This window comes from Tenrec ecaudatus, chromosome 17, assembly GCF_050624435.1.
Source record: "Tenrec ecaudatus isolate mTenEca1 chromosome 17, mTenEca1.hap1, whole genome shotgun sequence".
Lineage (NCBI taxonomy): Eukaryota > Metazoa > Chordata > Mammalia > Afrosoricida > Tenrecidae > Tenrec > Tenrec ecaudatus.
This window is the reverse complement of record NC_134546.1, coordinates 36,077,262-36,093,974: the sequence shown is the minus strand read 5'-3', so window position 1 is coordinate 36,093,974 and position 16,713 is coordinate 36,077,262. Positions and strand designations below refer to the sequence as shown.

The window sequence follows — 16,713 nt, the reverse complement described above, 5'->3', positions numbered from 1 at the left end:
GTAGGCAGTTCATTTGTTTTGAGGTACAAGGCTTGTGAGAAGTATTTGGAAGGATAGTTTATTTTCAGATTTTAAGCGAGCCTTTCGTATGAGGATGAGGAAGTTGGGTGAACTCAGAAGACAGTGGACTCAGCAGTGTTAAAGAAGGATTCGTATAGAGGGATGTGGTTTGGACTAAAGAGTATTGAAGGCAGTAAGATTTAATAGGGATCTAATTAGGCTAGTAGTTGTAGTTTATGAAGATACTTTTCTTGGTTATTTCAAATGGCATTTTTCAGAGTATAGTGACCTTAGTTAGCAGAAGGTAGGGTGAAGTAGGAGTCCTGGGTGGAACTAGCAGTTTGTACTTAAAGCGCGGACTGAAAGGTTGATGGTTTGAACCCACTCAGCAAGAGTACAAATGAAAGGAGTGGAGCTTGGCTTTCGTAAGATGACAGCCAAACCCCTATGGAGCAGTTCTACTCTATGACACTGGGGTCACCGTGAGTCTGGGGTCAGAATTAATGCCACGGTAGCAGCCTGTTTTCATTGGTTTGGGTGGTGGAAGCAGTGAACGCACTTGGCTGCTAACCAGAGGATTACAGGCTCAAGTATACCTAGAGGCGAACTGAGCTCTACTGGAGCATCTCCCACCATGAGTCCTTCAAGTTGATACCAGCACATTCTTCCTCTGAAGTTTCCTTAATGAGACTCTTAAGGTTTATACCATCTGAGAGGCTTCACAGTTTATCTTGCCACTTCCCCTCTGTCTTTGTAATTATTGATCATGACTATTATAGTCTAGTCTGAGATACAGACCTTAACATATGAATCTATAAAATGCCATAATTGCTTAAGGGAAAGGACCCATTTCCTACTACTGTATATACTCGAATATAAGCCGACCCACGTATAAGTCGAGGCACCTCATTATTACCTAGGAAACCAGAAAAACTGATTGACTTGAGTATAAGCCTAGGGTGGAAATTGCAGAAGCTATTGGTGAGTTTCAATAATAATAAAAAATGAAAAAATTACTAAAAATTGAGATATCAGTGGGGTAATGTATTTAAATATTTATTTTAAATAAGAAACATAAATAAAAGGACAGCAAGTCATTTCACATTAGTAAACCACAGTAAGTGGAAAATAGGTTCAATAAAAACAATAAGGTATCAACAATGATACCTTAAGAGAACTATTCCCTGAGCTCAATCAGCAACCAAGCTAAAATGTAAAGAGTTAAAATCCTTCAAAACTGGATTGCTCATCATCATCCGTATCCCAATGCAGAGCTTCAGCTGGTGTGAGGTCATCATAGACGCTGTCCTCACTGAGATCACATCATCACCATCACTGCTGTCATTTTCATACAAAGTGCAGTCTTCACTGCCATCCATAGCATTACTAATACTACATTTCTGGAAGGCACGTCGCACCACGTCTTCCCAGGCATCTCGAACCCACTTTGTTATTAACTCTATGTCAGGCTTCATGAGATTTCCTCCTGTTGTTAGTCGGGCTTGACCAGATGACATCCATTCATGCCACATCCTTTGCACACGGTCTTTAAAAGGCTTATTCAAAGATACATCCAGAGGCTGCAGTGCAGATGTAGCCTACCTGGAATAATGGCTAAAGTAACTTTACTAGATTTTGCCAATTTTTTTATGTCATCCAGTAGGTGGGCTCTGAACATATCCCAAACAAGTAAAGATGGCTTTTTCTTTAAGGCTGCTCCTGGTCATTGGTTCCAAATTTCTTCCAGCCATTTTTTTGTTCTGTCTTCATCCATCCAGCCTTTAACATGTGCATGCACAGTAATTCTTGGTGGGAAATTGATCTGTTTAGGCAAGGCCTTTCTTTGAGAAATAATGACAGGACGCAGCTTATTTCCATTAACCAAACATGATAGAACAACTGTAAAGTGTTGGGGGTTTTTTTCCACTTCCTGTGGTTTTAAGAAAAATGTTTTTTTTCTCCTAAACTTGCCACAGTTCTGTTGCTTAGAAGATCAAAAGTCATGGCAGTTTCATCCATATTCCCAGGTCATAATTATAAATCCTACTTTGTTATACAATAAATGACTGGAATGATATAATTTTTTAGTTAAGGTCTTGTGGCAGTTTCTGGGAAATCTTTGTTCTTTGTCTCAAACATAGGCAGCCAAAACTATTCATGAAGCAAGTACACCATCCTGCTGATGCAGCAAATTTTTCAATGCCTGGTGCTTTATATTTGTCCTCCTTAGCCATTTGTAGAGCACGTATGCGGATTCCCATGCGTGTTATGCAGTAACCATTTTGACAACACTCCATAACCCATTTCTGCAATTCACTCTCTAGAGCCCCATAAAAAGACGTTAAACCACAACGAGCTTTTTTAGCTTTTGGAATCTGTTCCAAGTTAGCCTTCATTTTCCGCCACTCCCTCACTTGCTTTTTGTCAACACAGAATTCCCTACTTGCGATACTGTTATTGCTCTCTTCTGCTCTTTACACAACCTTCATTTTGAAACCAGCCTCATATGACCGGGGTTCTTGTTTTGGTTCAAGAGTATCCATTTCTAATAGGATAAAAATCCAAGACTCCCGCAACATTAGCCAGTAGGATGCCGGAGAGTCTGTGCAGGCGGGGGATGCAGGATGTGAATTAACAGAGAGACCAGAGGGGAGAGACAGAGCACAGCCACAGACTCATCCTTACTAGTTCAGCTGCATAAGTGCATCACTACGGGTGCTTCTGTGAATTGGAGCCGTCACATCATAGGACGGCTCTGATTGGTTAGATGTGAGTAAACAAACATTCAAAGCCCTGCAGTGTCAGCGGGGCTTTGAATGAACACCGGAGGAACGGCAATCACCTGCGAGATGTTACACCTCGCTGGGGTACCACTGACCCGTGTATAAGCCGAACCCCAGTTTTTCAGCATATTTTTGATGCTGAAGAACTCAGCTTATACATGAATATGTACAGTAAGTCTTTTTCAGGAAGTAATGCTTGCGTAAGAACCAAAGTTTGAATTTGGGGTCAGTCACATGAGTGGAGACAAGAAGTTTGGGCAGGGCACTGTCAGATAACATGAATCAGAACACATTTTAAATCTCCTTTACTATTGATATTGGTTCTACTGTTGGAAAACTACCCTTTTGGCTCTTCTGCTGCCCTCACCTCTATAGTTAACCATCCCTAGTTCCTTCCAAGGTTCTTCTATGATTCCTTGACGTAGGAGACCTGATCACAGATTTCTTTCTTTTAAAAACCTGCATCTACTTATCCGTTATAAAGAATGTAGACTATATTGTCTTACCACTAATGATAATGAGTCAGATCCTGACCCCCATCCCTTGTAGTCTCAAGTAAAACTTACGTATAGTATTTTAAAAAATATGCTTAAGTATAAAAATTCTTATAGTGAAAAAATATATGCTTACAAATTCAAGTAAAAATAAATATGTTACAAATGCTACATCAATGTAAAATTATCAGCATTGGTTTTGGCTTTGGGTAACTTTATTTTCCTGCACAAATCAGCCTAATCTTGAACTGCAATGGCAGCATGTGCTTTAACACACAGTAACCCAGGAAAACACACATTTGACCAATTTATTATAACGGTGACTATAATGATGGTTATGTGGCAAGAGCAGCAAGAACTAAAGGTGAATTTATTGTTTTAATTAACCATTCCCCTTTTTTTGACATGTTATACTCACGTCTCATTTAGAGTTGTTTTAGCTGTAATCTCTTTTCTTCTACATTTTATTTATTCTGTTGTTGAGAATAGACACAGCAGAATACACCAATTTAGTAATTCCGATTAGAATTATGTTTTCTATTTTTTTATTACATTTTCTACTTCTGCTTCCAACTTGCAGTGTTTAAAATTCAATAAGATGCTAAGAGATAAGCCAGAAATGTAGACTCTTAGAGCAGCCTAGGGGATTTTGTTAATCTGATCTGGATGTTCTTTTTGATGATTGAGACTTATATGTGAAAACCATTCTCAATTTCAAAACAGAACATGGGAATATCTTCCATATAAGTCAGCTGTCCTGCCAGTGGCGGGCAGATTAATCAGCCCCAACAAGAGGAGTTTGTCATAAAAGTTGTGCTATTTTTATCCATTGGCATTTGGGTCAGCAACTGTATTGAAAGGAACAAGTGATTGTGGCCTTGCATTTTGTCTTGCTCTAAAGAGGATTATCGATGCTTTTTTTTTTTAATCTGTGCTTCATTCCAAGAGCTTTTCGTGTACATTGATATTGGTTTCGTTTTCAATATAATGCATGTGAAACAAAACCAATGAAATTTTGTTCAAGTGTTAGTATTAATGATCTTCGTGTGCATGACCTAGCAGTTAATTTATTCCACATTGGTTTCTTGCCTCCCCAAATATGGGACCATTAGACCCTCAAAACGAGGATGCTTGTACAATTTCTACTACCATACCACTTTTGCCCTCGTCCTACCAAAGTTGCTGCTTCAATACTTAATTTAGCACTGCCCAGGCTAATTTAAATAGTCGCCAGAGGAACTTACAAAGAAGAGGTGATGTTCAAGAGACACCTGGTTTGGTGGAGAGGAGTGTAGGACCCTGTTCTCAGTGTCGGAGCACAGGCTCAGGAGCGTGCAGTTATTCTCTGACAATGCTGTTATTTCAGTGCAGCAGTCCTGGTGAATCCCTCCTCCTGATGATGAAAATACTCTCCTTGGAGTGACAAATCCTTGGGATTATGTCAAAATTGTTTCCCTTTTATTCTAGTAGCCAAAATTATAAAATACTTGCTTTGAAGCTAGAGTTATTGGTTGAATCATTCCAATTCCTCGTTGTTGATATAACATATACCTCAATGACTGAAGTAAACTAAGACTGTAAACTAATTTTAGGCCATAGGCAAGTGTTTGTGGTAGTTTTTAAGGTACTTTTATTTTAAATTTTACAGTGTGCTTTTAATAATAGAAGCCACTAGTCTATTGGGGCATTTGACCTGCTAATGAGTTTTTAATAACAAACTAGTAACCGGTCTGTGGAAATCGCCAAGAAGTGTATGTGTGTTATGTGTGTGTGAGTGCCTGTTCATGTGCTGTACATATTTTAGAAGTATCTAAGTTTACTACTTCAGAGATTTATTTTTCAACTGAAGAAAGGGGCTTCCAAAAGTACATGGGAGAATTCTAATGTCTTTTAATTCGTTTTCCATAAAATTTTGAAGCCTCCTTGTAGTTTTCTTCTTTTTTTTCCTTGTAGTTTTCTTAATTAAGGATTCATAGAACATTGACCAGTAAAGCAGCAGTTTGAAATAACTTCTTTTATAAGTTAGACATAGCTTGTGTTTCATGCTCTGTTCTAATCCTAATTAAAGGTCTGTGATAACTGTGGGACTCAGTGATAGGTTTCTATTATAGTGTACATATTTAGGAAGGAGGCATCGAGTTCGTTAGAGAAGTCACTGTCTGAGGGGAATTGGCATTTAGCTAAGAGACTCAGTGTGAGCGCATTATGGTGATTGTGTCTTACAGACGCCAGGCATTCGAGCTCGCCCTACAAGACTTCAGTGGTTCTCCGAGAGGTGCATTACAAGCAATCAGGTTTGTGTTTAATTTCTGACATTTTCCATGAGTGTTTGGGGGGATTCAAAAGCTATATACAGCACTCTGGGAGCAGGGTTACCCTGAATGGTTTTCCTGGTAGCCAGTAGCTTAGATCTTGCTCCTGAGGGATGATAGGATTTCTGAAAAATTTAACTTGGACCCTGGAAGATGTTACTGTCTGGAGCAGAGTTATTTCCGCTTAGGCAAGTACCCATCCGTGTCCTGCCGAGTGAGAGCTGCTGGGAGGAGGCATACCGGCTCAGAGACATTGCAGGTTCAGTTCCAGACACCACAAGAAATTCCTTATCACAATGCAGCAAGCCACATACTTCTTTTTGTCTCTCGTTGAATGTAAAAGTTATATTTACACTATACTGTGCTCTATGAAGCATGCATTATGGAAAAGTTTGAAGTGTGGTAAGAATCACCAAAATGTGGCATAGAGACACAAAGTGAGCGTGTTGAGGAAAATGGTGCCCAGACCTGCTCGATGCAGTGTTGCCACAAGCCTTCCATTGGGAGGGAAAACTCTCTGCAGTAATCAAGCGAAGTGCGGTCAGATGTGGTGTTCCAGTGCAGCTTTTAGATGTAGGAGTGTTTTCCTTCGTTGAGTTCTCCCCACCCTGTCTGCCCCCAGATATCGTTGTATTCACCAGAGTGCACCTTCATGGAGGGGCACTCAACTCACTGGATTGGTTCTGTGTTAGTTGTTCGTGTGGCCTTCTCAGCAACACTGGACACTTCAGCCTTCTAACTTAGTGAAGCTAGAAACCGCTTTCACCTTGAGCAAACCTGTTATGAAAGACATTCAACTGCGATTTGCCGGCTATAAAGTGTATTCTTTACATGATCTAAAGCCATCTGTTGATCTTATTTTTTAGGTTGAAACCCTGGAAAAATTAGTGGAACTGACGCAGAAACTGTTTGAATGTGATAGAGACCATCTCTACTACAATCTGTTAAAACTCTATAGTAAGTGACCCATTTCTCATGCTTTGTTTTACTCTGTTGAAGGCAGTGGTAAGAAAGCGGTGTGATGGGCTTTGTAGAAGCTTCTGCAATCAGCAGGGTGGGACGGGAAGCCTTACTGAAGTTTGTTATATTGTATCACTAGACATTGGACAGTCTTCATAATTTCTGACTCTTCTCTCCAGTAATGGGAAGCTAAAAGAAACATCTTAACAAAGATTTCAAAAAGAACTTTTGGAGATACTAGTCCTTTTTATTTAAATCTGGAAATAGATGTATTCATCATTTCTATGAACAATCATCACTATATTCATGAGCAAACTTCAGTTTCCAGACAAGTGAACATCCATTAACAAATACATTGCTGAACACTTGTTTTTGTAGAAAAATGTGAATGTAGTGCAATCGTTTGACTTGATCTATTTTGGTTTTTTTTTACATTTTATCACCTATAATTGCCTCATTGATGTATAATAAATGTGTGTACTAGAATTTACTCATCCAGTCTCTTATTGCTGGATACTGAGTAGTTTTCAGTTTTTCACATTCCCAAAAAGCAACCGTCCATCGTACATCTCTGTCTAAACTCACTTACTCGGGGCCGACTTTCTAGTATTTGTCTTGAGCCTTCAAAATGACATTTCTAAAACTTTTGATCTCTTGTCAAACATCATTTTAGTTAAGTTGACACCAGTTTGCTTGGTGTTCTCACCTCCACAATTCATAGTCATTTTTAGGGTAGTTGAGTCCGAGGGGAGCTGACTCTTAAAACAGCCAACAGCCTGACCCTTGCCCTTTGCAGGCCTTTTACCTAGAGCTACTTACTGCTCTCTTTCTCAGGGCACGTTTGCCTTCCTCCAAGAGACAGCAGTGAACAAGATGACTCACTTGTCTTTTTGAACTTGTATTTATTAATAGCTTTATCATATGTCGTGGTGAGTGCTTTAGGCCTAAGATGTACTTTATTTAGAATGTACATATCAATTGATAGTTACAGTGAAGTGCATACTTAATGACTTTATTCTTGAAACTTTGGCTTGAATGGTGAGTACAGTCTGGCATACACATTGCTGAGTTGGTATTGAATGTATAGAATTAAGAGCCATGTATTTTAGGAATTCAGTTCTTAAATTAGTTCGTTTTAAAATAACGTGTTTGAGAGCTAAGAATGCTCCCCTTTTTTGCTCATTTTGAAGAATATTTCATGTTTACGTGCTTCGTTATTGTGGAAATAAACCACCAAGCACACAGCATGACCTTGATCACAAACTTCAAGTTGTGCAGCCCTTCTCCGCAGCGTCGTTCTTTCACTTTTCTTTTAAAGGGATGGGAAGCTTCCAGATGCTTCCTGTGTGAAACAAGTGAGATGTCTTTAAGGGAAATTGTCAGGAAAGGATTAGAATTTTTAAAAACTCTGGATTGTGAACTAGTGGGAAGTTTACAGGGCAGATCATTAGTTTTACATTCAGCAGTTGATACACATTTTGTTTCAGCTCATCTGTTGCATTCTTCCCTTTAAAAACATGATCAGACACATTAACTGTACATCCTGGGGCTCTCACACAGTCAGATACAGAGCTGGGCGTGAAGTGCTGTTGTTTTTCTTCCACCACATCCCGTCCTCCCACCAGGTAACTTGTCCCTGGTTGTCGGCTGGTCGTCCTTTCAATCCTGTCTCTATGTTTAGGGCCACACGCTGTACTCAGCTGTAGGTGTGACAGTGGTCTGAGATGTTCCTTATTGTACTTAGTAGTATGAAATCAAGGAAAGAAAAGATGATTCCTTGGTTTGACTCCCAGTTTTAACGTAATGGACCAGTGCCCTTGGCGCACCTTAAACTGTTGGGTGATTTTTTTTTAAAGGATCGCATTTCACCTTGTTGCGGTCATTATTTTGGGTGCTCTGATGGTCCTGTGGGACGGACCCTGTTTACATTTTCCCATAAGCCATTTGGCACAACTTAGGCAGTTCGTCCCTTGGTTTGTGGACTTAGCGGCTGAGCCAGGCTCACGTTGCACCGCTCTGATGGAGGCCTCATTTTAGAAGGCAGTGCTGTTCGGAGGCCACGGGTGGGAAGCTGGGGGGGGGTGCCTCACTGGATCAGTAATATATTAGAACTACCAGTTTGATCGTGAAAGCTGTGGATTAGAAATCTTCATCTGTCACCTGGCTGTTAAGTGGATGCCAACTCTGTCCTATAGGGTCACTACGTGGGCAACTCTGGCCCCTAGCGCCTTCCAGGCTGCTGTCTCCACAGAAGCTCTCAGCGCTGTGTCTTTCTCTCACCAAGTGACGAGTGTTCAAACCGCCTGCCTTTCGGCTAGCGGCCGAGCAGCTCGCCAATGTTCCACCAGGGCTGCTGCTGCTTTCCCGCAGATCGCAGCAGCCCGGAGGGGCAGGGGCAGCTGTCACACCTGGTCTCAGAGGCGGACAATGTGGCACACAGCTGCGCTCGCCTCTTGTAAAATTCGCCAGTAATGTGACTACTCTGTGCTTTTCCAGATGAAGAGTTCTGCAGGGTCATGTGGTCCAGCCCCCTCACTCTTGAAAGAGGGACCCGTGGGTTCTAGGCTAGTGATGTGATTCTGGAGCCAGCGCTTCCTCTCCTGGCCTGGCCTCGGTCAGTGGCTGTTTGACTCTTGCAACAACAACGTGTGATATTTGTTGTCTCAGGAAGAAGCTGAAGCCTCAAAAGCTCATGAAAGATGTGCTTTTCCGCACCTTTGTGAGGTTTCATACTCAGTTGCAGGTGTTGACATACCGATGTTTTGATTATTTTGTTGCGTGCTTCATGGTCCAGGTACAATAATTCCAAGAAGTTTTTTTCCCCCGTAAGTAGCCAGATAAATAGATAATTGGGTTTTCAATAGTATTTATAATCACTCTTATATATATATATATATATATATATATATATATATATATTTAAAACCTTTCCTTCTTACAAGTCGCTCATACATTTTAGTAGGTACATCTTTGTAGTATCTTCGCCCTCCCAAAGGACAAATGTAATTTTAAAAAAATTCTTTTAAAACTGTACTTTTTGAAAAAGAAGAAAAGTATCCTTTTAGGTCTTTTCAGCCAGAAGGGATGGGATTGTAGACCACCCACCTCGTCTTTACTTTTTGGGATATACCTCCTCACTTACTAACTCTCATGCGACCTAACACGTCATATTTAAGGCCAGGGATTTTTTCAAATGGCCCGCCCAAGTATTTTGACAGTAACCTGGTTTCCGCCCGAGCCCAGCGTCCAGTGTGCACAGCCACCCTCGGCCGGCAGGTCTCCAGGAGACCGACCGCGGGCCGGGTTCAGCCTTCCTGCTGAGGCCACACTGGCAGCGCTTCTTGTGAAGGAGCTGGCCGAGGGGCCTCTGAAGGAGTTCTTCCCGGAAGGACCCGAGAGTGGCTGGAGGAGTTTGGGAGGATGCAGGGGTGGGGAAAGGGACTGGGGGTGATTCGGCCAGCCACCCCTTCCTCCTCTTCGAAGCCCAGGCGGCTGAGTCCCTCTGCCTACCAGCTGCCAGTCTCACGCACGGGTTCCCAGCCATCCAAGATCAGCAGCTCATCACCCATTTTGTTGGGCCCTCTGACCTGTGGGGATGCTGCAGTTGTTTGTAGGAGCATGAGCAACCCCCCACCCTCCATCTCAACCCCCAACTTCTCTGACTGCCCGAGTCTCGGCACCACCAACTTTGCCTCTAGTCCAGCCACCTGGCCCCGAGTTTGTGCGCACCACAATGCCGGAAGACTGTAATTCCAAAGTGCCAGGCCCTGGGCCACCTCTGCCTGTAGTTGTCCACTCCTCCTCTCCCTCCTCTTCCTCAGCACCGCGTTTGCCGAGCCCGCCATGTTGGTAAGTGAGGCACGGGCATAGCTTAGTGCTCTGGAAATACGCGGCGGCACCATTGGAAGCCAGCTCTTGGAGACCCCCCTTAACTGTTTCTTCCCACAGTAGTCTCTGGTAGTTGTAGAATAAACATTATTAGATTTGGGTTTTTTCCCAAGGTATTTTTATATATTCATCAAACGGGGGGAGGGGGTGTTACTTACATAGACATTTTAATGAAGGAAAAGACATCTTAGTTTTGTTTTGAAACTGATTACATGTTTCACTGCATGTGCAAAATCACTGTGAGCGATAGGCTGGTTTGAACCAGCTGGGCCTCTTTCTAGCACATTTACGCTACAGTCGGTGGAGGGTGGGGGATTCTGGCTCATCACCATTTTCTTCGGTCTTCTCTAGCAGGTTTCTGCAGGAGGGTTTGGTTTTCGTTCCTTGAGATCTGTACTTCTAGGAGACATGGCTTTTCAGTTTTATCAGGAAAGCCCTGGAAGGTACCTTTGTGTTCGTGTTGCGGTAATTCCCTCTAGGATGCCGAGGACCACACTTACTGAGTTTCCTGAGCATTTGTGCTTGAAAATAAACTTCCTACTGCTCGACCTTACACTATGAAGGTGGTCTTTATTTGCAAATTTTAAAGTATGAAACATTGAAAGCAATAGTTCTTTGTGTTTAATTATTGAATTAAGAGTCTTATGGCATTTTTCATATCTTCTAATTTTTTGTCTAAGCAAACATTAATTTGTTAACTAGCTGACGTGATCTCCCATCCATGTTAGAATAATTAAAAGTAAAGTCTTGGTTCTTAAGTTCTTGCCATTTTTGAAGATTGATTTACCTTTTAGAAGGAACTGAGCTTTTTCAGTGTGAACAAAGCTACCTCGTTCCTTTTCAACACGCTTGTCCCCTGTCAACACTTATGTAGTCTGATAGCATCATTCTGTTGAAATACGAAGCCCAAGAAGGTCTAATCTGTCACACGGTATCACAGAAATTCAAGTCAGCAGAGGAGACCGAGACAGGCCTCTCCACTTGACTCAGTCAAGTGGGCTTATAGATTTGTCACTTTGGAAGAAAATTATATATTGTATACTTCCAATCATTTTAGACCTTCAACTGTGCACTGCATAATATACATGTTTCTGTGTTTTTGTGGAGATTTTAACACATTTTTGAATTAACCGTCACCTGTTTCTGGTTTCAGTTTTAGCATGGGGCAGTTTCTCAGACACTTGTATAATTTCTGATTACTAGATCAACATCATTTTTTAAATACTTAGCACATGAAGTGAGGTAGTGGTGGTGATGTTTGTTTGTTTTTACTGGGTAAATTTCAAAGATTTTTAAAAAGGTATTCAGAAAAAGCCTTCTCATCTGTCGTCCAGAATAAGCCTGACCCGTTTCCTGGACACAGCATTTGTAATGATGCGTTCTTTAGTGGTCAGATAAGAAAAAGTCCTAAATGTCCTCATGAATTCTATTTCGTATCTCCTGATGCCTGCCTGCCTGATCACATTTTACAGAAATGAACGGAGACTGGCAAAAAGCTGATGCTGTCTGGAATAAAATGCAAGAAGAAAACATCATACCTCGTGAGAAGACATTAAGATTATTGGCGGAAATTCTTAGAACCAATAATCAGGAGGTTCCATTTGATGTGCCGGAGGTAATTAGGGTTTTACTGAACGCCTCACGGGTTGTGTTTTCAGTATAACTTCAAGGCTGAGCCCCATTTTTACTGAAAGGAGCACAGTAAGTGACCATTTGACGTTTAACCGATTATAATTTTGTTTTTAAGTTGTGGTATGAGGATGAAAAACATCCCCTGACTTCTTCACCACCTGTACCTGTAGAAACGAAGATCCAGAAAGAGCTCCTGATGGCCTGCCAAAGGAACCTTTGGAAAGGTATGCAGGTGCACCAGGTCCATCTGGAAGCAAAGTGAGGCGGGAGGCCTGGAGGGAGCATTCATTGTTTCTTTTGTGTTGGCAATTAGCAAAGGCATTTTAGAGTTGATAGAATTTAAATACTGAATAAGAGGCATGTACTATTGAGGAATTCCTCTTGCAATAATGGTAAGACTTATAATAAAAATACCCTAAATTGTGGGATCCATAATTAAGTATTCATTTCTGTTTGTAATTTATGTTAACATGCTTAAGCCACCAAGAGCAAAGCCCAAGACATATCTCGAACAATGTCATGATAGTTAACAATTTGGGGTAATTTTCCACCTAGTCAAGATTTTCACAATAAGGCGATAGGAGGCATACATCCATGTTTTTTCTCTCAAAATTATAGTTTGAAAATGGCATCATCAAAACTTGTCTGGGCATTTATTGTAACATTTGAAATCGAAAGGCCTTAGCCACCACGTTCGCAGTGGCGTGATAGAGCGAACGTCTCGCGATTGGCGGCAGAAACTGAGAGTGCAGCTTGCTCTCTTTCCCTGCTTCTCCAGACAGTCTTCCTAAGGATGTCCTTCCCTCTTTCCATCGCTCTAACATCCTTTACCATCTTCAAACGTGATGGAAGCTCCCCTGCTGAATTCTAGACCTTCTTACACTCTGCCCGCATCACCTCTCACTCTCACCCCTCCTTTTTCATTTCTCTCTGTAGAGTGCTACCAGTATCTTTAATTCGCTCAGCTTTTATGTGGATTTCAAGTATGTTTTTATGATATTTTAACCATTAAGAAAATAAATGCAGTAAATACGTTTTTATTTTAGCATTGGCAGCTTTGAACGCTAAACTAATAGAAAGGAATCCTTTTAGAAACTTATAAAACTGAAGAACCTCATAATTACCTGATTTAACTTGAAAATCTGCCTTGGTGACACACATGTGTGCAGTGGGAGTGAGCTAAGTTGGAAGACTTTGCAGTAGCTCAGGGTTGCTTTTATTTATAAAATTCTGCGTCAGTTTGCTTGGTTGAATTTTCAGTCCGTGACCCCTCTCATTACACGTACTGTACAGCCAGTGTAGTTCCAGTGTCTGTCCTTCAGTTTTACCTTCTCTAATGCCTTGAGTGTGGCCATGAGCACAGAAAGCTTATTTATAAAGAAATTTGCATAGTGTACAGCTTCTCAAGAGGAGACCCCCAGTGCTAAGTTCTTTGGGATGTTACGAATCCTTATTTGTAGTTGGTTATTTGTTGATCCTAGTGTAACTGGCCTCCCTGAGTTTAAGCATACTCGGATCTGCATCAGACACACCCAGAGAAGGGATATAGTTTTTGCATTCAACAGGTAATCATCGCAGAACATTCTTGTCCTTTAGGAATCAAACTTACAAAACAGTTGCAAGACAGATCCAAACTTTCTTGCCTCTTATTCCACGTCTGGCTTCAAATTTCAAAGTAAATGTCCTCATCAGCCTGCTTTTCTGGCATAGAGTGAGAAAATATTTCCTCTCGGAGTTGAGTCCTGTGAATGTGAGTGACGGTTGTGAAATTTTACGAAGGACCTAATGGGCAGTGTCTTTCGCACATTTGACATTAGGTGATGGGCTTGCACATGAATGCTATCAGGCACAGGGGTCCAGTGCTGTTCGGGGGTGGGACACAGCACAGAATGTGTTGGAGACCAGGGGTTGACAAACTTGAGGTGGAAGAGCCAATCCTGTCCCTCAAAACATTTAAAAGTTATCCGAGACCATACATATTTCTTTTTTTTTTCACACCAACAGCCTTACATTATTTATTGTTAAACTTGATTAGGAAGCAAAAAAACAAGGAATAAACCAGATTATTTGCCAATAGAAGTTCAAGTCATCAGATGGGGGACAAAAGTCTTTTTTTAAATTTTATTTATTTATTTATTTATTTATTTTTTGTGAGTGAGTGAGTTCAGAGTGAGTGAGTGAGTGAGTGAGTGAGTTAATGAGTTCAGAGTGAGTGAGTTCATTGTGAGTGAGTGAGAGTTCATAGTGAGTGAGTGAGTAAGTGAGTTCAGAGTGAGTGAGTGAGTTCATTGTGAGTGAGTTCATTGTGAGTGAGTGAGCGAGCGAGTTCATTGTGAGTGAGTGAGAGTTCATTGTGAGGTAGTGAGTGAGTGAGCGAGTGAGTTCATTGTGAGTGAATGAGTGAGCGAGTTCATTGTGAGTGAGTGAGTGAGTGAGTTCATTATGAGTGAGTTCATAGTGAGTGAGTGAGTGGGGACAAAAGTCTTAATCCATGATTTGAGCCTGGGAAAATGCGGCCATGCGTGCCACCCTTCAGGGGGCTCCTTATAGACCCAGCTTGGTTCTTCTCCAATGTCTTCTCTTGGAGTTGTACCTGATTTTATTACCGGTTTTCATTCCAATCCACTGGGGAATGGGCCGATTTTGCTTCTGTTTCTTGGCCAGGATTCTCTTGATCCTGAAAGTCTTATGAGACGACATGAAGTCGCAGCACCACCACACTCGGGGTGGGAGAGAGGGAAGAGAGCACATATTTCTTTTTTACAAACAAATGAAATCATTATCTGAATGATACCCTTTACTTCCATTTTACTTCAGCCCCACATTCGCTAGGAAAGAGCCACAGTTGACTCGAGACACAGGACGTTGTAGATTACCAAGTTTCCTCAAATTTCTCTACAAGTTAAACAGCCTCAGTAGTTTGTTTAGGAAGATTTTAAAGATCATTTAATATAATTTATTAGTTAAAATGGAAGCTTTAATCTTGCTGTAATCACATTCCAAAGCATATACGATTGGTGATTTCCTGAGCACATGTGCATGAAATTCGTGATCTAATAACTTTTCAGAGCGGATAGCTTGAGTGGGAATCGTTTTCTTCCCCCAAATATTGTAACTGGTTTTGATTCAAACCAAATAGGAAATTAATGATCTTTGTCACCTTTCTATAAATCTTCTGGTGAAATGTTTGGCTCGGGAAACTAAGCCTTGGGCGACTCGTGAGAGTCAGCAGTTGGAGCCCACTGCCTGCTCTGATGGAGCAGCAGCCTCAGAAACCCTGTGGGCAGTTCTCCATTATTTTCGATTCCACTTCCCACCAACCTTTGAAGTCTTCACTGTGAGTCCGACCCTGCTCAACAGCAGTGCAACTGGTAGACACTTTATAGTTACCTCATTGATTTCCTCTTGTTAATTTCTAGTTCCTTCTGCGTGTCTATCAGGATGTGTATGTTTAATAAAGCATGAATGTTTGAACATTAAATACTTGCACCAGCACTTTAATGAATCTGCTGGCCGGGATTTTCACACCAGAACAAGCCGGGGGGGTGGGGGGGTGGATTTGGTAGAGGGCAGTGGTGACTGAAAAAACAAGTGGGGAATAATAAAATCTGCCCCACTAATTTGATGTGAGAACCATGTTTTCAGAAAACAACTAGGAAGTTTTTCTAGATTGTTTGCAGATCTTAAATACTGGAATATACTTCATGTCCTTATTTACCAAACTAAAAAATTATGCATGCTTGTTAGAAAGTAGGTGATCATTACACTGCATCTTACCGTCTTTGTCCCTTCACAAGGAAAATGCGTATCATATCCTGGATGATACATTCTATTGAAACTATCCTATTGTGTGTCTCAGTTTATTTTGTTTCGCCAGTGATATGCTCTGTGACTTAACAAGCAAGTGAAACATTGCTTTTGAATTTGTAATGGATTAGTACGTGTTCTCAAATGACGTGTAAGACTTTTAAATGTGCTCCCTTCACAGAAAAGTAAAATACACGAAATAGGCCAGGGCTTTGATCCATAAATCATAAGGAATGGGTGGAGCCCCTCTCTGTCAGCCTGCTTTGTGCCAGTGCCTCTCAGGCAAACATCTGGTCCTAGGCACTTGGTAGACTAGCTTCTAACAAGATGGTTCTTTAGAACAGCTCGCTTAAAATTTATACCCTCTACCACTTTCACTCACCCAGTCTGTTCTCAGATAAGAGGCTCGTATGTATCTGTCTGCTTCCACAAATGTGACTGAAAAGGACATGTTTTTGAGGTTCCGACTGCAGTTTGAGGGACTAGTTTAAACTCCCCGCCCTCCCCTGACTTCCATGTACAGGCACAAACAATCTCTGCTTGTACAGAATCCCCTAAATTAGTTTCTGCATATCACTGTCTTTTCTTTCCTTGCCTGTGTTCTGTCTCTGCGTACATGAAGCTGTGTGTTTCCAGGAGGTCATGCGTGATCCTTCAGTCTGCCTCCTCTGTGCTGTGGTTTGTTTACACTCGCAAGAGAGCGGCTGGTAGTTTCAGTTGGATGTTTATAGCCAGACAGTTTTATTTCAGAAAAGTAAGTGACTGAAAAGTGGAGTTACTTCTCTTTGGGTAACATCTTTTCATTCACTGACAGTTATTGTGAACGAGTGAAATAAA

At 41.4% G+C, this 16,713-nt stretch overlaps 1 protein-coding gene across 1 annotated transcript in view; it reads left to right on the top strand.

The window, feature by feature from the left end:
• Positions 1 to 16,713, top strand: part of LRPPRC (leucine rich pentatricopeptide repeat containing) — a 103,448-nt gene that overhangs the window by 64,734 nt on the left and 22,001 nt on the right. Inside the window, exons 26-29 of the mRNA XM_075536158.1 lie at positions 5,503 to 5,571; positions 6,456 to 6,546; positions 11,910 to 12,052; positions 12,185 to 12,293. Of these exons, the coding sequence (XP_075392273.1) occupies positions 5,503 to 5,571; positions 6,456 to 6,546; positions 11,910 to 12,052; positions 12,185 to 12,293 (412 nt within the window). The remainder of the gene's footprint in view (positions 1 to 5,502; positions 5,572 to 6,455; positions 6,547 to 11,909; positions 12,053 to 12,184; positions 12,294 to 16,713) is intronic.